This window comes from Hyaena hyaena, unplaced genomic scaffold, assembly GCF_003009895.1.
Source record: "Hyaena hyaena isolate Hyena2069 unplaced genomic scaffold, ASM300989v1 scaffold_643, whole genome shotgun sequence".
NCBI lineage: Eukaryota > Metazoa > Chordata > Mammalia > Carnivora > Hyaenidae > Hyaena > Hyaena hyaena.
This window is the reverse complement of record NW_024081277.1, coordinates 555,709-580,334: the sequence shown is the minus strand read 5'-3', so window position 1 is coordinate 580,334 and position 24,626 is coordinate 555,709. Positions and strand designations below refer to the sequence as shown.

The window sequence follows — 24,626 nt, the reverse complement described above, 5'->3', positions numbered from 1 at the left end:
CCACAAACTAGATAAGAAAGAAATGAAAAGCAGTCAATCCTTTGAGTCTTAAATTCTAAGATTAAGATTTAGGAAAAAGAAGGGCCTTAAATGTTCTTAATTTTGGATCTTCCCTCACCTGACTGTTAACTGGCAGAAAATAACATAGTTGACCTCTCAGGTTGGCAAAAGTCATAAGATACAGTGACCCTGTACTGACAGAGAGCTGAGAAAGCAGGTATCTCTTGAGCTTGCTGGGGGCAGTTGGGCAATATCTGTGAAAATGACAAGTGCAGGTGTGCTTCTGTCTAGGGATCCCACCTTTGGCACTGCACCTGGTAGGCAGTTTTCTCTAGAATTTAGAGTAAACCTCCTCCACCTCTGAGAAACCCCCAGGGGAACATGATCCTGAACTTTCCAATCTCTATGGTGTTCACTTAAGGTGACACTCTCTTAGAGGTGAGGAGTTCCTTAGCAGAAGAGGAATCTTAGTCTGGAAAGCAAGCCTAGAAATCTGACCGACCTCTGTGAGTTTGCAGAGGAAAGGAACAACTGTAGCTAGCCTGCTAGTGGGTGGCAGCACAAGCCTGGAATCTCTACTTCACCCACTCTGTTCCTGCAAGAAAACTGCAGACAGCAGCTGAGCAGGTGGGAAAGCAGTTCATTCGGAAACTAAGCCTACCATTGGAGGATCTGCTGTGTTGGTTATAGCCAGGGTCTGGAGACAGGCAGGCCTGGGCTCAAGTGTGTATCCAGTTACTAGCTCATGCCTCAGTTTCCCCATCTACTAAACAAGATTGAAAACAGCCTGTGTCCCAAGGTGGTGGTGAAATAAATGGATAATGCCTGTGAAACTACTTAGCATGGGGCCTGGGGTAAGATCTCTAATGGTCAGCCCTCATCATTGCCCACCAGTCTAATTGAGTCTTTTTCCTCTTGCTTCATTAGGAGGTGATTGATATTGGCCAGTAGACCCCACTATTACCCACCTCATCTCTTTTCTCTGCGGTTTTGCTTCTTTATTACTGCAGCCCCAAATGTTTAGACCACCTACATCGGGGAAAGCAGTGTTCTTAAGACCTCCGAACTCGGGCTGTGGTGCAGTCACAGACAACTTTCAGTGACTAAGTGTCTGGGATGTGCTACCACGGGCTTTCACTCTGTGGGCCACCTGCTAGCATGGCCTCCCACTGGCCATGTGTTGTTCCCTCAGCCATGGAGGAGCTGCCTTAGGTCTTCGCCTCCCTGGTGGTGGCGTTCTAATGAAGGAAACCCTACTCTATTTCAGATTACCAAGACCTCAGGCAAGGCTTACACATCCTTTTTATTTGCAGTACTCCATAAATTGTTGCTAATCCACAAATGTGTTGCCATATTCTGACTTTTTTATGACTGAGAGCTATTGTTGTTAATAGGTTTACTTAAAATATTTTAAATTATTTCCTAAGTAGGACTGTCTTTCTTTTCTTTTTCGTTGTTTTTTTAATTTTAATTTTAATTTTTTTTGAGAAAAGACATCATGTTTTATTGATACAACACCTTGCTATAAATAATGTTGCAAGGCTTGGCCTGGTAGAAAGATTCCCTACTGTAATAATCAAAATTCATCTGATACCTTTTGCAGCTCCTAGATTTAGCATCATTAGTGACAAACTTTCTTTATCAGGATGTCTCACAGCCAGACTGAAAATCAGTCACAGTAACAGCAGCCCACAGTTCCTTGTCTTATTCTAACTAAATTGTCCCTAACAGCTTAAAAATGAGCTGCAAAATTCTAAAGTGATTCATGCTCTCTTCTGCCCCTGTCATGGGGGCACTTTTTCAATTCTGCAATCCGGTTGCAACCCCATACTGAACTCTTGATCCTTCACTGCGGAAATTTGTTAGCTCTAGCTAGATTAGATTTTTCACAGCTAATCTAACTGCTGTAGGGGTTTGCAGAGTGGGGACAGAGCTGTGCTATTGGATTTGTCCAATTCATTTGACTCCAGGACTATAATTGCACTTATGTCTTACAAGGCTTTTATAGCCTCAGGCTGGCCAGCCGCATAAAAAACAAATTGGCAGTGATACAGTACGAGTGAAAAGGGATGAAAGGCCCACATTATCAGTCTCCAGGCAGCACTGTTCTGGCAGGAAGTTTCTTGGTTAATTTACAAATAAAACTTAGATTTTAGGATGGGCACACTGTCAGCCGAACAATGGGGATGTCAGGCCTGACTGTTACTTAGTAAAAGTAGCAGCCGGGCCCACTGAGGAGCAGGAATTCTTCAATCAAACAGACGACTCCTTCTGGAGCCAGCTGGCGATGTAATGCAATTAGTTGGGAAAGGAGGTCAGCCTATTAGGTGTGTACCATGACCAGTGTCACCAGTGCATGCCGCCTGGCAGCAGCAGGGAGAATGGCCCAGGCAGAGGGACTTTAAAACTCTGTCAGGACGAGAAGAGGCAGGACACGGGGTTGATTTCTTAAGACTTAAGAACCGAGCATTTGTTCCAAGCCTGTTAAGCATCCGTGCATTCTGGAGCCTGTTGTGCAGTTGAAGTGGTAGCTGGCGTGAATGACAGCTCCATCCCAGGACGGGACTCATCAGCCTCTCCCAGATTACATGAGTCATGCCAGCTTGACTTGTGTGCATGCAGCAAACTCACTGGTGGACTTCAGTTTGGAGCTTCGATTCTGAATTCTCCAAAACTCATAAAATGACATCTCTGTAATGAAAGCCCCTTTAAATTGAGCTTCCAGAAGCTTCATTGAAGTTTCCAGAGTGTTCTTTCATATTCTGACATGATGGACAATTTGGCCAAGTTAGTTTTACTTGTTTCACCTTCATGTATTCTTGTCTTAGTCAGAAGAGGGCATGTGTTTGCTCCTTCTCCAGATCTATTAGTCAGTGGGGTCCTGTGGCCTTAGCTCTGAGTTTTGTGAGTTAGCTAATTAAACTGTAACTTGTCCAGAGCTCTGGGGCACATGACATTGAAAGCAGCTTTGAAATGATGAATATTGTATCACTACCACACAAAAATAGCTTTACATTAATTACAAAAATGCCACACTGGGAGGATGGGTGTGGCAATATGATATTTTTCTCCCTTGCTGTGGTTCCAAGAGTACAGCCCAAGTACAAGAGACTTACATGGATTATATAATTGAGGAACCTAATTGAGAAAAGGCAGAGTAACTGCAGAAGTTCAGTAATCACTGTATTACCTAATGCCTCGCAACTTACACTTCTGGATTGAAAGGAGCCATCACAGGCTTTAGGGTGCTGGCATTAGGTGGTAGCCCACATTTGAAAGGTATTTAGTAGGTATGTTCTTCTCATTCTGACTTTAGTGCCAGCGTTATATCAAGGGGCACATAACCACCCAGAATGTTGCTTCTCTTTATAGGATGAGGGCAGCCCCACTGTCACAATTACCTTCTGCTGGTCTAAATTTCCCCCCAAAAGTTTGATTTGATACTATTCCTATTTCCCTTGAAAACATGCCTCTACTATGTTGCTGGTGATGCTGGCTTCCTTGTTTTCACTCCAAAAGGACTGAATTTCAGGGGTGTGTTGTGAGAGCCTGGCATGTTTTATTAAAAAGGAAAGAGAAAAGAAAGAGAGGTAAAAATAGAGAAATAGAGAAGTTCAATGTTACTGTGAGAACCTAGTGTCTTTTTTTTTCTTTTAACTATTTATGGATAGTAATGTGTTGACTACACCTTTTACCTGCCACCCTTCTAGCCTTGACATCTGAGAGGGGGAGAAGAAAAAAGAGTTGTACTGAATAATTTTACATTTAGAAAGTCATAGTCACCATTAAATTATCCTGGATCATCGCGACTTGTGCTCATCACCCACAGTTACATTTGTCTCAGAGTTCATGTTCTGAATAGTTGAATCAGGCACCCCTCACTGTAGAGGCCACCTGCAGATGCACCTGTACCCCAATACAAAGGTACTGGTGTAAATCTGTTTTAAAAAATTGACTCACACAGTCATTCCCAGAAGCTTGAAAGGGTGAAGAATAAGAAAGCATTGCAGGAAACCAACTTCCTGTAACTTTGTAAATGGAAAGGAGGCCATGTTGGGGTTACCTTGGATTTTTCTTTTGTGGTCAAATTGTCTATAAAGAAAACTGTATTTATGCAAGCAGATTTTAAATACATGGTATTCCCCATATGTTTGCACGTATAGGTGGATTAGGAGGAACTTAACAGAGGACCATGGGGGAGGAGAAGGGGAAAAGTAGTTGGGGAGAGGGAGGGAGGCAAACCATGAGAGACTCTTGAATGCTAAGAACAAACTAGGACGGGGGGGGGGGGGGGGAGGGGGGGTGATAGGCATGGAGGAGGGTGCTTCATCATGTGGGGATTAGCACTGGGTGTTATATGGAAACCAACTTGACAATAAACTATTAAAGAAAAATAAATAAATATATGTTATTTCAGAGCATCCCCTTTTTTGCTTTTTTTCATTTTTTGTATCTTAATACAAAATTAAAACATTACCTTTGGCACAACATCCCTGTTTGATTAACAGTGCCTCTGAATTTAGTCATATTAGACTAAAAGTCATATTCATCTTTTAAATAAACTAGGAAGCCAGAAATGCTTTTTCCTGGTGGTAGATAGCATTCTTCTCCTACAGTGTGAGGGAGAACCAAACCTCAGATTTTCCATAGGTGTAAGAGGTCCTTCAGCAGTCAGCCTTTATGGTTGTAGGACTTCAATATTGGCCAACATTTTAATCTTTATAATCTAGTTTCTTTTAGCCACACTTTCAGGCTTACTAGATAGTTTCATCTGTGTCAGTTTCACCTGTGCACATCTCTAGCCCAGGATGTGCAGTCAGAATGCAGGAGCATTATCAAGGGTGTTCTTGTGTCTGAAGAGCTTGGCCCGGGAGGAAGCCTCAAAGGGTCCCTTCCCCTGCTCAGAGAGGCCAGGAGTCTCTGATGTGTTTTCGGACTTGACAGCCTCTTTGTGTATATAATGACAAAAATAGTGGGCCATGCTGTCTGAGCTACAGCAGTACACCTGACTTAGGTGGCTGTGAGCAGTGGGAATGGCACTGAGAGGCCCTGGCCCGGTCCCCAGGCCTGCCATGCTGCTCACTGTTCATGTACCTTGTATAGGTGCTGCTTTTGCCTTCCTGAGCCCCATATCCATCCTCCTTGTCACCTAACAGAAAGATGATGTCGCCTGCCTCAGAGAGAAGGCAGAAAGGCAGAAAAAAACAATACATGTGAACATACTTTCTGGATAGGAAGGGACTCTTTGAAGACTAGGTACTAGTGTTCTTATTAAATTGAAGTCATTTATTAGTTTCTTAAACAAAGGTAATTTATGCAGACTTTTTCTTAAAGCTTTGTTACAAATGTAGTTCTTATACATTTGGTAATAATTGTGTTAGAGTGGCTTATGTTCTCTTATATTCATATTTTTTTCTTAATAACCATTGAATTAAGAATTTTATGAAGCCCTATTGTCATATGGAATAAAAGGCTCATGTCGTTAATTGTTTAGAAACATGCTTAGCAATATGAAGCATAAGGCTTTAATACATGAGTAAAATTCAATTTAACAAAATCCTTGTAAAGGTCTTGTCCCCATCCAGCCATAATGTACCTCCTGTGCTTCTATGCATCATCTCAGTGCCAGTGTATTTCATACGTGAGAGGTGTTTTCATGTCCTTGTGTTTTTTTAACCCTTATAGAAGACAGCAGTGTTGTACCTTTTTTTGATAGTGAAATACTTTTGCTTCTGAGTATTATAATTCAATTTGTAAGCCGCGACCCCTCATAAACTGCTGTTATCACTCTGATTAATAAGGAGCCAATTGGCCATTGCAGCTTCGTCACTTGGGGAATGATGAGGTCCACATCGTCTGGTCTGAACACTCCAGGGACTATCGCAGGGGCATTATCCCAACTGCCTTTGGAGACGTTTCAATCATTATTTACCCAGTGAAGAATCACATGTTCTTTATCGCGATCACGAAGAAACCCGAGGTACGTTTTCACCATATTATCACTCTGACTCATACAGCATTTGCCATTCAAGTTGCTGTTTTTGAGAAACAATGATATAAGTATGTTAAAGGGGACTTTTGTCCAACTGGTGAATGTCTCACATGTATCTGAAGTATACATGCTATAAAGAAATTCAGTCTGAATTGAGACTTTCAGAGTATCTTCATGAGCACAGAATTCTATAGTTTACTACTAGACTCTTTGAAAATTAGAACATAAAGGCATTCATGATATTTTAGATGCTTTAAATTTAATTTTTTTTAATTTAAAAGTTGTAATTTTACATTTGGCACAGATTGATTAATAATAACAATAATAAGAGTTGGAAGAACCCCACATCACATCAAGGATTTTGTGGCTGGCCATGGGTATAGAATTCCACCTGGCGTGACAAACAGGCACTGCTCTCCAAGCCCCTGACTGCTGCTAATGGGGGTCAGTCCTGAAGGGTTGCAGGCATGTCTGTGAAGAGGTTAGGCCTCTGCGGCACAGCCATGTGATGACTTTTAACAATTGAAGCACCTTGCCACCAGATCAATGCAACCATGTCAATTGGTATCGATCATGGGAATGGCTAGAACAATCCAATGGTTATGTGCTGTGTACAAAATTGGCTGGGGCTTCGATCCTTGCCATGCCTTTACTGATATTTTAGCTGTGTTTTATATAGTGACTTGTTTTTGCGTTAGAATTATTAATAGAAGGGTTGGTTATTAAGTTTTTAATTAAATGTTTAGCGTAGTTAAGTCACTCCTCCTCCAGAAAACAACTCCGTGCTCTAGCTTGGTATTAAGTGTAATCATCATTTTTTTTGCAACTTGTTCTCCTAAAGGGGCTAAAAGTTACCATTCTAAACACTCTATTTTTGAGCTTTAAAATGAGCGGTAACTGAGATTTACTCGCATTTTAAGATAATCTTTGGTGTTAAAGTTATAAGGATTAAAGAGCTAAGAAATGAAAGGTGCTGCAAACAGTGGCTTGCTCAGAATAAAAGCTTTGAAGTTGTTGGTTGTTGCTCTTATTGTTATTATTACTATTACTGCTGTTATTTTTCTATTACAGTCACTACCATGAAAAGAGAGTAAGTAATGAATCCCAAGTGTAACATGCTTATCATTTCTCAGTCTAGAAGCCACCTTCTAAATTCAGGAAAGTCTCAGTCTGCCCAGTGAGATGCCTGACTTAAAGGGAATCCTGTTTTCTATTCAGGGAGTGGAGATTCCACAATTTCTTCACACTACATCTTGGTATTATCTTTCTTTCTTTTTTTAATACTTTATTTCTGAGATAGAGAGAGAGAGAGAGAGAGAGAGAGAAGCAGGGTGAGGTGAGGGTCAGAAAGAGAGGAAGATACAGAATCCGAAGTAGGCTCCAGACTCTGAGCTAGCTGTCAGCACAGAGCTTGACATGGGGCTCCAACCCAAGACTGTGAGATCATGACCTGAGCCAAAGTCAGACACTTAACCAACTGAGCCACACAGGTGCCCCTTCTTTTCCTTTTTTAAAATGTTTATTTATTTATTTTCAAAGAGAGAGTGTGCACATGCACCCATAGGAGGGGCAGAGAGAGGGAGACAGAAATCCCAAGCAGGCTCCGCACTCTCAGCACGGAGCCACACATGGGGTTTGATCTCATGAACTGTGAGATCATTACCTGAGCCAAAATGAAGAGTTGGATACTTAACCAACTGACTTATATTTGATTCACATCTTGTGTGTGTGAAGTTTTCACTCTTGTGTATTAAAATGGTTCTGAGTGCTTAATAACATTTCTGTCTGTCCAGGAAGAACGCTAATGTTTTCAGCAGAAAACATTAATATTAGACAACCAACAGATTCAGTGTCCTATAGCTTCCAAATAGGGAAAATATGGTTTTTTAATATTTAGTATGGATTAACTGGCTTCATTAGTTCATTCTCAATATGGCCCTGTAAAGCATCATATAACATGCTAAAAATGACTCCTTTATTTTTGTAGTAAATAAAGTACATAAAAGATATTTCAATTCATTTTATAGTGTCAAGAATGACACTTTAAACTTTCTTAAAAAGTGATTTTTAAAAAGGTATCAAACTTTTAACACATGAAAACAAAGATTAACATGTTTTTAAAATTTCTTTAGAAAATATAAGTTTTATAAATTTGGTCATAAATTTTGACAAGATGAATTGAGCAAATCGCTGTCTTAATATTTCAATTCAAAAAGCCTAAAGGGAAGAAGAGAATAATGGCCAACTGGAAATTTAGTGTTATCCCCACATTTAAAGTACAAACCATTACAATGTAATAAAATTAATCCAGACATTTCCAGGGCAAGTGTGGCTGACCTTTTGTTCACCAACCACTGACCCCAGGGTGAATGCAAGAGGCTTGTGGAGGGAAAGTCTGTTTGTTTGGCTTCAGTCCCTGGTATTTAAATTGCATTCCCTAATCAAATGAAAAGGCTGTCCTCTCTATCAGGTTACAGAATCCATGGCAACATTTGGCCTTTTATATCCATAATGTTAGCCTTTTTGTTTGCATCTAAGTAGAGACACCTGGAGCAATGTTAACATTAACCGATTTAGCATTAATAGCTTCATTATATAAGAATTTCTGATCAGATAGCTGTTACTTTTGTTATATTGCTTCAGCTTGTATTGTTGTCATTTTTTATCTCCCTGCTTGGCAACCAGGCAATGATTTGCAAATTTTTTTGTCTTGATTAATTAAGCAATATAATTATCAGTAACCGTGATGCAGTCTTTGCTCAACAAAGCTTCTGAGAGAAAACAATGGTAAGTCTGTTAGTATGAATGCATTCCACGCGTCCCAGATGCATGAGGATATTATGGACAATGAGGGGAAAGGCCGCCTGTGAGCGAGGACAAAGGGTGCCACGCAGACTCGACACACTGCACATACCGCCAGGGACATGCTGCGGGCTCCCTGGGACACAGACGCCTCGTTAGATTACAGCTAGTCAGCAGAGATTAATTCTCAGCCATTTGGTGCAATAATTTACCCATTCCCCAGTCTTTTAACTAGTGCTCCTTACTGTGGAAGTAAAGGCTTTGTACTCAAAAGGTTTATTTAACCTTGCCTGCTTTTAGAGATCCCCACCAAAATCATTATTTTTGCTTAGAAATTATATTGACACAGCCACTTGAAGTTGACGAATATGCCTTAGAGGAGGACAGGATTATGCACAAGTTTCAAGAATTGTAGGTAGAGTCAAAGGCATTTCTTTTAGCACCTGTATATTTCATCTAAATATACTATGACTCTGATCTAAGTCCATTTATTTTACTGGTCTCTGGGCAGCCATACTTCTCTAGGAATAATTTTAATCCTTTTTTAGGAGGGTGGAAAAAAAAAAAACCTCATCAGTACACAAAAGTCCTGCCATTGGGTAGAGTCATGCATATTCAAATTGTACTTTCATTCACTCGGCCTCATTAATAGCGTATGTAATAATGTAGGGCTATTTGTAATACAAGCTCACAGGCAGCATTGCTTCCAAGTCCTTTGAAATTTAACATATTTCGCTTTTTCATTCCATACACCTCCCTTAAATATACAAATTATGTGCCTGGCAGAATCCGCCTCTTCTTAATAATACACAGCACTTGCGAAATGGTATGTTGAAGAAATGTGGGTGTGCTTGTGTGAGCACAGAAAACCCTTGCATCTGAGAGAGCCGCTCACTTCTTGAGCTTTTTATTTAACTATAAATAAATGAATGAATGAATGAATGAATAAATAAATATCAATATGTTAGCCCATGATTTCATTGTTAAATTACTTTCAAAGTAAGTTCATCTCCATAAACATATAAACATTGACACGGTAGTCTTTGGTCACAGAAAAGAAATGTGCTGTTGTCAGATTGGGCTTTTTTCAATTTCTACTTTTATTACTAAGGGAAGACTTGCATATAGAACAGAACATGAGTGCCTGAAAGAGTTTGTTCTGTATAAAGAAAAAGGGGGGGGGGTTCATAAAGCCTCCATATGGCAGTGAGGACCCTAGTTGCTTTTCTTTTTCAGTAACTGAAAATAATTTTGATGTTCAAAACATTTTTGCCTTTATGAATTTGTGAAGGTATATTTTAGTGTTTCTGTCATGCTTACCTCCAGGCTCATTAGTGACTGACTAGTGACTGGCTGGCCAGTGGGCGGAGATGCTGAAGCAGCCTTGACCCAGAGCAGTTGAGACAAGGGGCAGCTTTGGTGAAGCCAAGGGTCCTCCTTATCACCTCAACCAGAGTGTCGGTTTTGTAAATGAAAAGACATGCTTAATGTCCTCTAGCCTCTACTTTCTCAGCCCTGGTAGATATGGACACGGAAGAAAAATGGATAATTCAGCGACTTCTGAAAAGTATAGGCAGGAAAGAATACTAGGATAGACAGGGGCCCCAGAGTTCCAGTTCCTGTGCTGCTGAAGTGGGTGTGGATCTTGGGCAGGTCTGGTGATTTCTTTGGACTTTCATTTCCTCAGCTCTGACATTCAGACTGGAGACCAAGGTCTTTCTTCAGTCCTTTTTAGGGATTTTAAATGCCCCTTTAAGATGATGGGCCCTGTTTGATCTTCCTGTTCCCAGATGCCTATCCTTTCCCTAAGCTTCCCCAATTCACCACGTTGCTGTCAAGGTGGTATTTGGCTTCCTTGCAGGCTCAGCAGCTACTGGGAGTGTGTGAGTGTATGCAAGTGAGTATGCGTGTGCGTGTCCCTCTTCAAGAAGACATCTAGCCCAGGACCTTCACCTGGAGCCAGTCCCCAGAAATGTTGGTTAAGGCTGATGAACCAGAAATCACAAGGATATTTGCACATGCAAGGTCAAGAATGGCCAGTATTTGCACCTGTGTTTGAAAAGAAATCTTTTACTAGTGTGGCTTCGTTATATGGGCTATGTTTGACTGCAACATGGTTATGGAAACTTCTTTTTATTTCATATATGTAATTTTCTTAAATATTTGTTTCAAACCCAACCAAATAACCTTTTTGAGATTAAGGCATATCCTTTAAAACACTCTGGGAAATTCTCAGGGATAATAAGTTGTTAACTTCTAAATATGTGAAGAAGCATTTATTTTGAAAGATAACTGATGGGCACCTGAGTAGCCCAGTCAGTTAAGTGTCTGACTCTTGGTTTCAGCTAGCTCATGATCTTGTGGCTTTATGGGTTCGAGCCCCCCATCTGACTCTGTTGGCAGCACAACAGAGCCTGCTTAGGATTCTCTCTCTCCCTTTCTCTCGCTCTCTCTCTGTACCCCTCTCCCACTCATGCTATCTCTGTCTCCCTCAAAATAAATAAATAAACTTGAAAACAAAGATAACTGAAAACACTGAATAACCAGAATTTGGTAAAATACATTAGTTTTTTTTTTTATATATTTTTATTTACTTCTGAGAGAGAAACAGCGTGAGCAGGGGAGGGTCAGAGAGAGAGGGAGACACAGAATCCGAAACAGGCTTCAGGCTCTGAGCTGGCTGTCAGCACAGAGCCCGATGCGGGGCTCGATCTCATTAACTGTGAGATCATGACCTGAGCCGAAGTCTGACGCTCAACTGACTGAGCCTCTCAGGCGCCCCCATTAGTTTTTTTTTAAGATTTTATTTTTTTATGTACTCTCTACACCTTACATGGGGCTTGAACTTACAAATTAGAGATAAAGCATCACATGCTTTACTGACTGAGCCAGCCAGACACCCCTAAGATACATTAAGTAGGTTATTGCAACATATTCTGTTTGGTAATTTGGTTATTGTTATTGGGGCTTTCTTAGTAAAGGAATGACATTGGAAACTTGGGAAAAGGCAGCTGTCATTTGCAGATGTTATATCAAAAACAAATTTCTTCTTTACTTCATTGCCACTGCTAATTAGAGGAATTCCCTGGATACAAGGGATTTATATTATTTCTTTTGTCCAGTTTTTGAAAGACTATCTGAGTCACCCACAAGTGTTGCCAAAGAATAATGAAGAACATTTATTTATAAGATAAGCCTCAATACAGATGGGAAAAAATCTATACCCTATTATTAATTCCAAGCTCCTGTTTTATCCTTTACAACAATTTGGCTATTGAGTATTCTTTCTGCATTGATTTATCTCAAAAGTTGACATTGTTTTCCCTTTTATTTCAGTTGTCCTTTGATTTATACATCTCTCTCTCCTTTGCCTTATCCTCGCTCCCTCAGCAGCCAGAGCCAGCTTGTGTGAATATATACCGAGTGGCACTCAGTAGAGCTTGCTTTGTGTCAGAAACCAAGACCTCTGAGCTGCCTCAATAGGAAGGGCCTTCTGGCCAAGAGACCAGGCGCATTCTCCCCATCCTTCGGTCAGGGTGTCACAAGCACACAGAACTCCTCTGTGAGAAGAAAACAAGGCCCACTGCCCCTGGAATCTGAGAACTTATCCTGAAAGGAGTATTTTCTGTGTTGTCCTTGAAATTGATTAGCTTCTGTTTGTTGTTGGGGGGTGGGGGGTTGTTGTCTTGGTTTCTTCATGTATACTTCCATTCCAACTGCATCTCACTGATTATGGACTGCTTTTAGCATAAATCATAGGAAGAAGTGCACTTATTGTTTAAGGAATATATTTAAAATTGTTTTAAGTGTGGTGTTGCTAAAAATAGGAGAAAGGGTTATTCTTTCCTATTTTTTTATTTGCTGTCATTGTTACATGGACTAGGCAACCCTAAATAATTTTAGACTGCAAATAGCTTCTTGATTTTCCTCTTTGGAATAAAGATGCCCACTTCCCCCCAACCCTACAAGTACTGAGGAGAGACACTCATTTGTTATAATTAGTAAAACTAATAGTTTCATCCTTCTTTGCTCCTATCTGAATCTCCTCAGTTGTGACCATTCCTCTGTGCCCTAGGTACTGGTCTCAAAACAGGCTTAGCCAATATTTGCAGTTTTTACATCTCTGTTTTAACTGTGGAGCCTTTTCTCAAACCCACCAGATGGAAGAAGAGGTGTTGCAGCAGAAACCTGCTCCAGACTTAAGACCACACCATAGCCTGGTCTTTCATCCTGGCCTTTCAGGCATCTCCTTGAAGCAAATGATAGCTGGTCACAATGTGACCTTATTCTAGAAATGTAGAGGGGGGCAACACGCTTGGTTAATGGCCAGTGGTTAGAGCCTCAAGAACTGGAGGCCTTCTGTCAGTCATTCAGGCAACGTATCTATTAAGGCTGCTTCATGTCAGATCTGTATCAAGGGCTGGTGGTCTCATGATCCCAGAATCCCAGTTTTAGTTAGGGAGACAGCCAACAAGTAAGTAAACAATTAAACTAGACACTTTCAAATAGGCGCTTTGGTGTTATAAAGAAGATAAAACAGAGTGATAGGATGGGCCAGGAGGAAGCTGCTTTAATTCAGGTAGGGGGACTTCTAGTTTCCAATCCAGCATGTAGGGAACTTCGAAGTCATCAGTCACATTCTAACAACATGAAAAAAGCTGAACAAACTGAAAATAAACAACTCTTCTTTGATGCATCAGAGAATTGAAGTCACAAGGAAAATCACTGCCTCCAAAATTGGAGGGACAGGCAGAAACAGAGAATCACAGCTTGCCATAGCAGAAGGCCAGGAACAGAAACCCCTGGGGAACCAATGACAAGGTAGGAAAATGTCAGCTGTAGTTGACCAATTGCTGGAGGCTCTGTGTCCACAAATTTGAGAGTTAGAGTCAAGAGGGGCCTGGTCTTTGGGAGACCCCCACACTTTTATGTATTTTCCCTCTAAGAGTCCTACCACTTTCTCACAGTGAAGGAGGAAAAAACCATTGTGCTTCAGTAGAAGGAGGGAAAGAAGCCATTTTGAAATACACCCAGAGCATTCTCTTCTTCTGAATAAGATCTGTCCTCAAGATGAAGTATTATACCAGAGCCTTACCCACTGGGGTTTTACCAGGACCAACTCAAGCTCCCTCTAGCTTTGCTGTCTCACATAAGGGAGTGTGTGTGTTTGGCAGGGAGTTGGGGGTGGGGGCAGCACAAAAACACAGAACTGAGAAGCACTTGTGAAGGTCCCGCCCCAGAGACACAGGCTCACTGAAAGACTGAGACCTGATCATAGGTCTGTGGGACACTTCTCCCCCACACCTTATCACTACATCAAAAGTATATTTGTGCAGCAACAACGGAAAGAATTGCACATCTAAGACCTTGCTTAAGATGTCTTGAGGGAATCCCAGAGACAAAAGGGAGACAAAAACATGGGCATACAAGAAGATTTTAGCCATTGACACCATCATCTGCAGCTTCAGCAGACAATAAACACAGCCTAACTCTGAGACGGACAAATATAATGTGTCACCTAAAGGCTGATTTACTTCAGTTCCTTTTACATGGTCTGTTATATTCAGCTTTTGACAAAAAATTACAGGGCATACTGAAAGTAAAAAACAACAACAACAACAACAACAACAAACCCAGCTTAGAGATACAGACCTTGCAAACATCAGAACCAGACTCAGATTTGGCAGAGATTTTGAAATTATCATACCAGGAATTTAAAATAATTATGATTACTGTGTCAGGGATTATAAAAGAAAAAGTGGACAGCATGCAAGAAGAGATGACTAACATAGCAGAGAAATACAAACTCCAAGAAAGAATTAAAAGGAAATGCTAGAAGAAAAAAACACTAACAGATATGAAGAATGATCATCAATCAACTGGACAGCTGAGGAAAAGAACTGTGAATTTAAGGATAAGTCAGTAGAAACCTTGAAACTGAAATACAAAGGGAAAAGGATGTGAAAACCTGAGCAAAACATTGAAGACCTGTGGGCCACTTGTAAAAGATGTAATATACACCTAATGGGAATACCAGGAAGAAGAGAAAGGAACAGAAGAAATATTTGAATTCATAAGTAAACATACTTTATACAATATATTTTAGTATATAATTTTAATATACCTGAGAATTTTTCAAATTAAGGGCATATACCGAACCACAGATGCATGAAGCATAGGGAATAAATACCAAGTAGGGTAAATACTAAAATATCTATCATATTTGTACTATATGTTATAAATTGAATATTTGTGCCCCTCCAGAATTCATTTTTTTGAAACCTAACTCCCCAGTGTGATGGTATTTGGAGATGGGGCCTTTGGGGGATGATTAGGTCATCAGGGTGAAGCCCTCAGGAATGGAATCAGTTTTAAAAGATACTTCAGAGCATTCCCTTACGACTTCGTCCATGTGAGGACACAAAGACAGCATCTGTGAAACAGGAAACAGGATCTCACCAGACACCAAACCTCCTGACATCTTAATCTTGGACCTCCCAGCCTCCAGAATTGTGAGAAACTAATTTCTGTTGTTTATAAGCCACTCAGTGTATGGTATGTTGTTATAGCAGCCCAGACAGACTAAGGTACTACCAAAAATCAAATACAAAGGGAAAATCTTGAAAGAAACCAGAGTTAGAAAAAATAACTGTAGAGGAGTAAGCCCGAGTGTTACTGTATTACTTCTTTTCAGAAATCATATAAGCAAGAAGCAAGTGGATTAAAACATTTAAAGTGTGGCAAGAAGGAAACCAGTTAGCCTAGGATTCTGTATCCTTCAAAAATGAAAGAAAAAAAATAAAGACTTTCTCAGATAACTAAAACTTAGGAAACTTGTGGCCAAAAAAAAAAAAGTTAAAATAAACTCATCAAGAAGGAAAATTATGTAGATCTGAAACAGAGATCCTCTTTAAAAAGGAAGAGCTTTAGAGAAGAAATGAAGATAAGTGAAATCTTTCATGTTTCTTATTCCTAATCAATCTGATAGATAGCAGTTTGTTTCAAATAAAAATAGCAACTGTGTATTCAACAATTGGATAAGAAATGAATGACAGTAAGGTTACAAGGATGGAAGAGAAGAACTGGCAATGCTGTTATACAGTTCTTGTACTACCTGTGAAGCAGGATAGTGCTATTTGAAAAAGGATTTGAATTAGTTCTAAGTATATATGTCAAGCTCAAGAAGAGTCACTTAAAAAAGTTTTTAAAAAGAAGGTATCATGGATTTGCTAAGAGAAAAACTGGAATTATAGAAAATGCTCAATAAAATCAGAGAAAGCAGAAGGAGTAGGAAACAAAATAGGAGCAAGTGAAGTACAGTAACAGATATGGTAGATACTAATCTAACTATATCAGTCATCACTTTACATGCCAAGAGTCTAAGTATAGCAATTAAAAGAAAAAAAGACTGTCAGAGTTGATTAAAACAAAAACAAGAACAACAAGACCCAGCTCTGTGTTGTCTACAAGAAACCCACATTAAATTATAAAGACACAGATTAAAAGTAAAGGGATAGAGAAAGATATCCCACACTAACACAGATCAGGACTAATGGTATTTATACCAGACAACACTGACTTAAGAGCAAGGAAAATTATCAAGGAGGAAGAGGGGCATTACATGGGGGCAGAGAAAATTCCTCCAGGGGGTGATGTTTAAGTTCCCCAAGGGGTGACCCTGAATGAAACAGGAGAGCCAGCTGTCAAGGAGCATCAACCAAAGAGGACAGAAAAAACAAAGTCTTTACAGAGGACATGAGCTTCATGAGTCTGAGGAAAGATATCTACTGGCCCAGGGATGGGGAGAGGAAGGCTGGGGGAGCTGAGAGTTTCCATGGCCCCATCGTGAGGACTTTGACCTTGATGAGCTTAGAAAGGCAGGCAGTCTAACCACATTTTTTTCTATAAAATAGGAACAAAGTGTCAGCCCCATGAAATTGTTATGGGAATTAAATACTTTGTACATACATACATACATACATACATACATACATACATACATACTTTGAACACTGAGCTCGTAACCTGGCCCAGAAGAGGGAATTTAATAACAGTAGCCACAGCCAGCGGGCTTATCATCAAAAATCGAATATTCCTTGGCTCTTTAACCTCTTGTTCTATGATTCATTTGTTATTCTGTCTTGATATAACCTCTTAGTAAATTCTGAAATAGGTCAATTAATTATGTATATTACTTTCATGTCCAGTTGCGAAGAATCATAGATTCCAAAGGCATCAAAGGAGAACCCTTTTAGGCTCAGTTAATGGATCAACCTACTATAAAGACATTCATAGATATGCCATGATTGTTCCATAAGGGAACTTTCTCCCTATTTGGAAGTTCTTTTTCTGTGTCTACCCCAGGCTCTGCAAAATAAGAGTTTAAGTCTGTTTCACTTATTTTTCAAGAAACTAGCCCAAGTCCACTGATCCATTTTTCAACTGGCCCTTCTTCAGAGAGCATTGCCATTAGGAGTTGTACATTTGTGGAGGACACTGCCATGCCTTCCCCTTTCCACACCTGTGCATAAAGTCAGAACAGATGATCTTTAAGGGCTCTTTTACCTCTGCCATCAAGGGTTCCAGGATCTTCTACAGTTTCTCCCTCTGGGGAGTTCACAATCCCATGGTATTAACTTATGGACTGAAAGAGTGTATTTGGACCTATAAAATTATGCTTCAGATGTCAAAGTGAGTGACAGATAAATCAGTTAAAAATTGCATTGAAGTACAATAACTTTCCCACTGGAAAAAAACAATAGCAGTTATATTATCCACCAGAAAGACTGAGCCAATAGACTGAAAATTTTATTAAAATTTGATAAAAAGTAAAATGTGTTCCGTTCTAAGCACTGTAATGTGCTCTGTGGTTCCATGGTCTTGTACAAATTAATTTGTGATGGAGAATCCCTTACTGACTAGGCAATTCTGGCTCTAGAGTAACTGGAGCGGAGCTTCTCTGGAGGAATATCTTTGGCCAGGCCATGCTATGACATGGAAAGCCAACACTGGTCAGCCTGGCCCCCATGGCTGTTCTTCAGTCTTTTCATTTCTCTCTGATATTGATGCTGCACACATTCCCCTAGATACCTGTTGTGGATCTTTCCAGTCTTCTCAAGTACACTGTCCGGCCTTCTCTCCTGCCTTACTCTCTTTAGTGGCCCTGCCTCTGACTTCACACTGGGATACAGAAAGTCCCTTGGCCCCTGTGTGCAGCCCTTTGCCTCATCCAGCCACAGTCTTTGTTTTTACTTCCCTGTAATGCATATAACACCAACTAATGCTCGGCTAGATTAGCACCTCCCGGAATACATTGTCAGGACACTGCGTTAGCAAAGGGACTCAGTACCCCCTCACCTTTTCAGCTCTGTCTTCCACCATTTGCCTGAGTGCCCCTCTCCTTTCACACATCTCTTCCAGTACCCACAGTCATGACCACCTCCCATGTGACAACTTCTGTGGCTTCTCTCAGCTAGCAGAGGACTTTCTGCTGTTCCAGAACATTGTTATCTGTACCCATCCTAAAGCTTTTTTTTTTCCTTTTCATTTATTGGCCTTCTTGAGTATATAATTTTATCTTCCCTGTAAATTGTTTATGCATTAGAGTTCTGACTTACCTCTGTATTCCTCTACATCTCTTACTGGGGCTTTGATCGAAGCAAGCAAATACCTAACTAGTAAACAGAGAAAATCTGAAATCTTTTTGACCCAGGAAGATTCTGTGTATTTTCAGAATTTGGGGGCAAGATTTTAGAGTCCTCTAATTAATCCATTTCCCCCCAAATTATCTTCTGTTATTAGAGAATGTATTTATATAATATAAAGATTAAAGTATATGAAAATAAACATTCTCTTTTTCAGAAACATACCTTATACTTCTCTTAAAGTTTTTACCCTTATCCCAATATTATATGATTTTCTTACCTTGTCTCTCATTAAGACAGTATTATTTGCAATCCACTTCAGAGGTTAATATAGCATTTGAATGTTTCAGCCACTCTGTAAGGGGAGTAGGGCATATCACACCTCTCCTGGGCTCTGAATATGTCCATAAATGTAAGTATAGTAAGTTACCAAGGGGACTTGGTTTCTTGACAGCTACACCAAGTCCAGAATTTGAATCCTGGTAGTCTCGACCTCTTTGAGCATAGAAAGGTGTTCATTTTCACAACTGTATATGGATGCTCATTAATGAGAGGCGGTTTACATTTGTGTTGTTCTGTGTACACATCCTGTGTACACTTTGTAGGCATATATATGGAGAGTCCAGCAGAAACTCAAATGCTGGGGCGCCTGGGTGGCTTAGTCGGTTAAGTGTCCGGCTTTCGCTTAGGTCATGATCTCGCGGTTCATGGGTTCGAGCCCCGCGTCGGGCTCTGTGCTGACTGCCAGCTCAGAGCCTGGAACCTGTTTCAGTCTGTGACTCCCTCTCTCTCTGACCCTCCCCTGCTCATGCTGTCTCTTTCTCTCTCTCTCTCCTAGAAATAAATAAAAATACTAAAAAAAAAAAAAAAAAAAAAAAAAAGTCAAATGCTGACCCTCTGCATTATCATCCACCTCTTGAATAATAAAGGCAGTGCCAAAAAGCTGGGTGTGAAAATCATGGCCATATCTTGTTATGAACACGAGCCCCCAGTTTTCAAAAAGGGTTGTAAAACTGACCAAACTGGGCATGTTAAGGCACCCATACTCTGAATGTATCACTTCCAGCATGTCCTGGTTCTCAGTAGAATTGTATGTGGCAGTGTTCCAGTTCTGGAAGCTGGAGGTTATCCATGAGGAACTTGAAGAGAGCTCAGTTGTTCATTACCTTGCTTTGGAACATCAAGATGTCTGGACTGAATCTGTGAGATATTAATTCCCACAAATCAGCTGGAGATTCCAGATCACTTTATGTGTCCCAAGGATTCCCCTTTGCCCTGGCTGCAGCAGCTGGATGCCTCCTCATGCTGGCACACTGAGCTATATTGCAGGATGAACTTCAGTGACATCACTTCTTTGCAAAGAAAGCTTTCTCCACTTTTATGATATCTGGCCAAGAGAACCTGGGTGCTTCTGGGCCTGGACACAGGCCTGTTAAGGAGAAAATCACTCGTGCTACACTTTCTAGGTTTGTGTTTCCTCTCCCAGGTGTGCTTCCTTTAGTGATAGGGGCTCCATGGGCATCTCCTGACTTATAATCGGCAAGGAAATCTTACTAATCTCAGGCTCTGGTCATCGTGCTGGGAGGGCAGTTATGAGTCAGACATTTTAGTTTGTTGTGAACATACGTGCTCAATGTATGATATGCCGGGTTAAAATTCTGATTATTAATTATATTACCCTTTTTCCAAAAATCCAGTTTTTGATCCTGGTAATTCTCTCTGTTGTGTGCTTCTATTTCATTGAAGCCTACTTCTGTCTTTATTATTTCTTCCCTTCCAGTTTCTTTTGAGTTATTCTTTTGAATTTAAATATTTCTTGAGATGGGTGTTTATCTCATTAAGTTGCAGTTTTTATTCCTTGCTCATATGAGCATTTAATCCCACATATCCTCTCTCAGTACTGCTTTGACGTCTAATATCTACATTTTCATGATTATTTAGCTTAACATACTCTTAAGTTAGTATTTTTGTTCACCCCTGAGTTATTTAGAAGTGTGTTTCTTAGTTTCTAAAGATAGATATTTGTGCTGGTTATTCTCGTGTTGTTATTTTTTTAACTTATTATGTCTTTGGGAACAAAATACAGATTGTATGATTTCAGCCCCTTGAAACTGAGACTTGCTTTATGACCTAGAACAGGGCTCAGCAAACTTTTTCTATAAAGGGCCAGGTTGTAAATCTTTTAGGCTTTGTGGCCCATGCAGTCACAGCTACTCAACTCTGCCATTGCAGTGTGAAAACAGGTATAGGCAATATGTAAGTGAAGGACTGTGCTTCTCTTCCAGTAAGATTTTGTTCTTGACTGATTTTGAATTTCATATAATTATTACATGTCACACAATATATTTTTCAACCATTGTAAAAAGTAAAAACCTTCTTAGCTTGAGGTCATACAGAAAAGGCACCAGGCTTGGAATTAGGCCCCATAGTCTGTATTTATGGACCCTTGGCCTAGAATATAGTTAGTGTTTTAAAACTATACTGTGCATGCTTGAAAGAAATGTGTCTTCTACAATTGGGTGAAATATTTTGTATGTATCCATAAGGATGAGTTTGTTGTGTTGTTCAAATTTTCTATATTTTCATTTTTTTAGAATATTTTTAATATAGCATTAATAAAAGGGTACAAATTTTAAGTGTATAACTTGATGCTTTTAAAGCACATTATTTAATGTTTCCCAGATGTAAACATAGGATATTGCCAGCCACTAGAAATTTCCCTACACTCCATCCCAATCACTAATCCCTTGAAAAGGTGGCCACTTTTCTATTCTGACTTCCATCACCATTTATTGGTTTTACCTGTTTTTGAACTGTAGCTAGAATTACATAGTGTGAACTTCTTTGTGTCTGTTTCTTTAACTCAGCATAATATTTGGGTCATTCCCATGATGTTAACACATAGTTGTGGCTTGTACATTTCATTACTGTGGAATATTCTGTTAGTTGAATATACCACAGATTTTGCATTCATTCTCCTATTGTTAAACATTGAGGATATGCCTAATTTGGTGAATATATGTGACTTGCTTTTCACTTTCATTATGAGCAGAATGTTTTACATTTTTATTAAGTCCAATTTATTTTTTTCTTCTATGATTGGCACCTTTTATACCATAAGAAATCCTTGTCTGACCCAAGATGGTGAAGATTTTCTCAAACGTTTTCTTCCGGGAACTTTGTGGTTTTAGGTTTACTATTTTGATCTATAATCCACTAAATTTTTGTGTGTGATATGAGGTAGAGGTCAAGGTTCATTTTTAAATATGGCTATCTGCTTGTTTCAGTACCTTTTTTGAAACAGACTTCCCTTTCCCTATAAAATTCATGTGCTGCCTTTATTGCAAATCAGTTGGATCTATTCTTGGACCCTGTATTCTGTTCTACTGATATGTTTGTCTCTTCTGGTACCAATGCTATGATGTATTAATTATGATAGTTTTATGTATGCCTTAAAATTAGGTAATATAAATCTTATTGTCTTGGCTAACTTAATTTTTTCATTTTAATATAAATTTAGAATCAGCTTATCTCTATCTATAAAAATAGCTTGCTAGTATTTTGACTTGGTTTGTGCTGAATCTGTTGCTCCCTTTCAGCAGACTTGACATCTTAACAGTATGGGAACTTCCAATCCATGAACATTGTACATCTTTCCATCTTTTAGGTTGTCTTTAATTTACCTCAGCAGTGTTTGGTAGTTCTATCTCTTTTGTCAAATCTGTTCCTAGGTATTTGATGATTTTGATGCTATTATTATTTTTAAAATCATTTTCTAGGGCAGCTGGGTGGCTCAGTCATTTAAGCATCCGACTTCAATTCAGGTCATTATCTCATAGTTTGTGAGTTTGAGCCCTGTGTCAGACTCTGTGCTAACAGCTCAGAGCCTGGAACCTGCTTAAGATTCTATGTCTCCCTCTCTTTCTGCTCCTCCCCAACTTAGGTTTTTTTTCTCTCTCTCTCTCAATAATAAATAAACAATTTTTAAAGTCATTTTCCAGCTGTTGATGGCTAACATTCAGAAGTATAATTGGTTTAGAGGATATATTGTATACTGTGACCCTTGAAAGTCCAGTTGTTAGTTCTAGTTAAATTCCTTTGAATTTCTCTTGTTCATAATCATGTTATCTGTAAATAAAAATAACTTTACTTCTTTCTAATCTTTGTGGTCCTTTCTTCTTTCTTCTTTTCTTTCTCTTACTTTCTTTATTGTAATAACTAGGACTTTCAAAAATGTTGAATAGAAAATGTTACAATTTTTTTCCCTTTAAGATTTCTTCAAATTGAAGAAGTTCTCTTCTATTCCCAGTTTGCTGGGAATTCTTTGTTAATCATGAATAAGAGTTGAATTTTATGTATGCTTTTTCTGTATGTATCAAGAAGGTCATACAATTTTTTTTTATTTTATTAATGTAAATTGCATTAATGGATTCATGATTGTTAAACCAACCCTGGCCTTTTATGGCAAATACCACTTGGTCAAGATACAGTGTCATTTATATATATTGCTGTATTTAATTTGCTAAGAATTTGTAATGGATTTTTGCATCTTTGTTGAGGGATGTTAGTTCATAGTCTTCTTGTGTCAGCTCCTCAAGTCCTTTCCTTTGGGCAAAGAGCCTTCCATTTTCCCCAGGCCCTCTCCCAGTGCCAACCACAGAAAAGGTGTTCCACAAATAAATAGTCTTTGACACAAGTTAAAAGACCTATGCTAGAGACCTGTATTTGTTAAATAATTTAAATTATTTAAAATAACAGTTTCTGGGGCACCTGGGTGGCTCAGTCGGTTAAGCCTCCGACTTCAGCTCAGATCACCATCTCACATTTGTGGGTTCGAGCCCCATATCAGGCTCTGTGCTGACAGCTCAGAGCCTGGAGCCTGCTTCAGATTCTGTGTCTCCCTCTCTCTTCCCTTCCCCCTCTCATGCTCTATCTCTCTGTGTCTCAAAAAATAAATAAAAACATCAAAAATAAAATAAAATAAGTAAAATAAAATAAAAAAATAATAAAATGACAATTTCACTCATTTAGCCAGTATTTGTATCCCAACCATGTGCCAGGTACAGTGCTACTCATTGGAGGTTTCTCTCCATTATCTCCAGCAACTCCTTCTCAGTCCTCTTTGCTAATTCTTCCTAATGTCTCCAACCTCTAAACATTGGAGGGCCACAGGATTAGTCCTCAAACCTCTTTTCTTACTCATCTGATCATCCAATCTCATGGCTGTAAACATCCATCTTTAAATAAATAACTCTTATAAATCTCCAGTCTGAGCTTCTCCCTTGATTTCCAGCCTAATATATCTGCTGCCACCCCCATACATCACCTCTGGAGATCTAACAGTCATCTCAAACTTAGCATATTTAAAGTTGTAAGAGAAGGCCCTTTTGGTCTTCTCCATTTCAGGAGAAGGTGGCTCCAACTTCCCTATTGCCAGGTATAAGCCATGGCATCATTCTTGATGCCTCTCTTTCTCTCCCACTTCATTAGTAATCCTCAGCAAATCCTGTCTAGCTTCAAACTATTTCTGGAAGCCAACCACTTCTCCCCACTTCTGCTACCATTCTGATCTAAGCCATCATCATCTCTTGCCTGGATTCTTCACTAGTTCCCTAGCTGGTCTCCATAATGCTTACTTCTTGCAATTTTCCTAACACAACAGCCAGAACATACCTTTAAAATGTAGGTTAGGGGTGCCTTGGTAGCTCATTTGATTGGGCATCCAACTTTTGATTTCAGATCAGGTCATGTGATTGAGCCCCACATTGGACTCTGTACTGACAGTGCACAGCCTGCTTGGGATTCTCTCTCTCACTCTCTCTCTCTATCTCTCCCCTGTTTTTCTCTTTCAAAATAAATAAACATTTTAAATAAATAAATAAAATGTAGATAAGATCAGATCTCCCACTTCCCTAAACCCTCCAGAAGGCTTTAATCTTGTGCAGAGTAGAAATCCAGAATCTCTAAAATTTCCTATAAGACCCCTCTTATTACCTGTCCAACTTTATCTCCTTCTTTTCTTTTTCTTACTCATTCAGCTGCAGCCTCTGTGGCTTGCTTGCTGTTTCTTAACCATAGTAATTCCACTCTCCCAGGGCGCCTGGGTGGCTCAGTCAGATAAACCATAGTAATTCCACTCTCACCACAGGGCCATTGTATTGCTGTTGCTCAGCCTGGAATGCTCTCCC

At 39.6% G+C, this 24,626-nt stretch overlaps 1 protein-coding gene across 4 annotated transcripts in view; it reads left to right on the top strand.

Moving 5' to 3' along the window:
• Positions 1-24,626, top strand: part of RALGAPA2 (Ral GTPase activating protein catalytic subunit alpha 2) — a 330,682-nt gene that overhangs the window by 222,293 nt on the left and 83,763 nt on the right. For 3 of the 4 annotated variants that reach the window (XM_039216611.1, XM_039216610.1, XM_039216609.1), the window contains exon 36: positions 5,822-5,980. The exons of the other annotated variant lie outside the window; for it this stretch is intronic. In XM_039216611.1, coding sequence (XP_039072542.1) covers positions 5,822-5,980 — 159 coding nt within the window. The remainder of the gene's footprint in view (positions 1-5,821; positions 5,981-24,626) is intronic. 4 annotated transcript variants of the gene reach the window in all.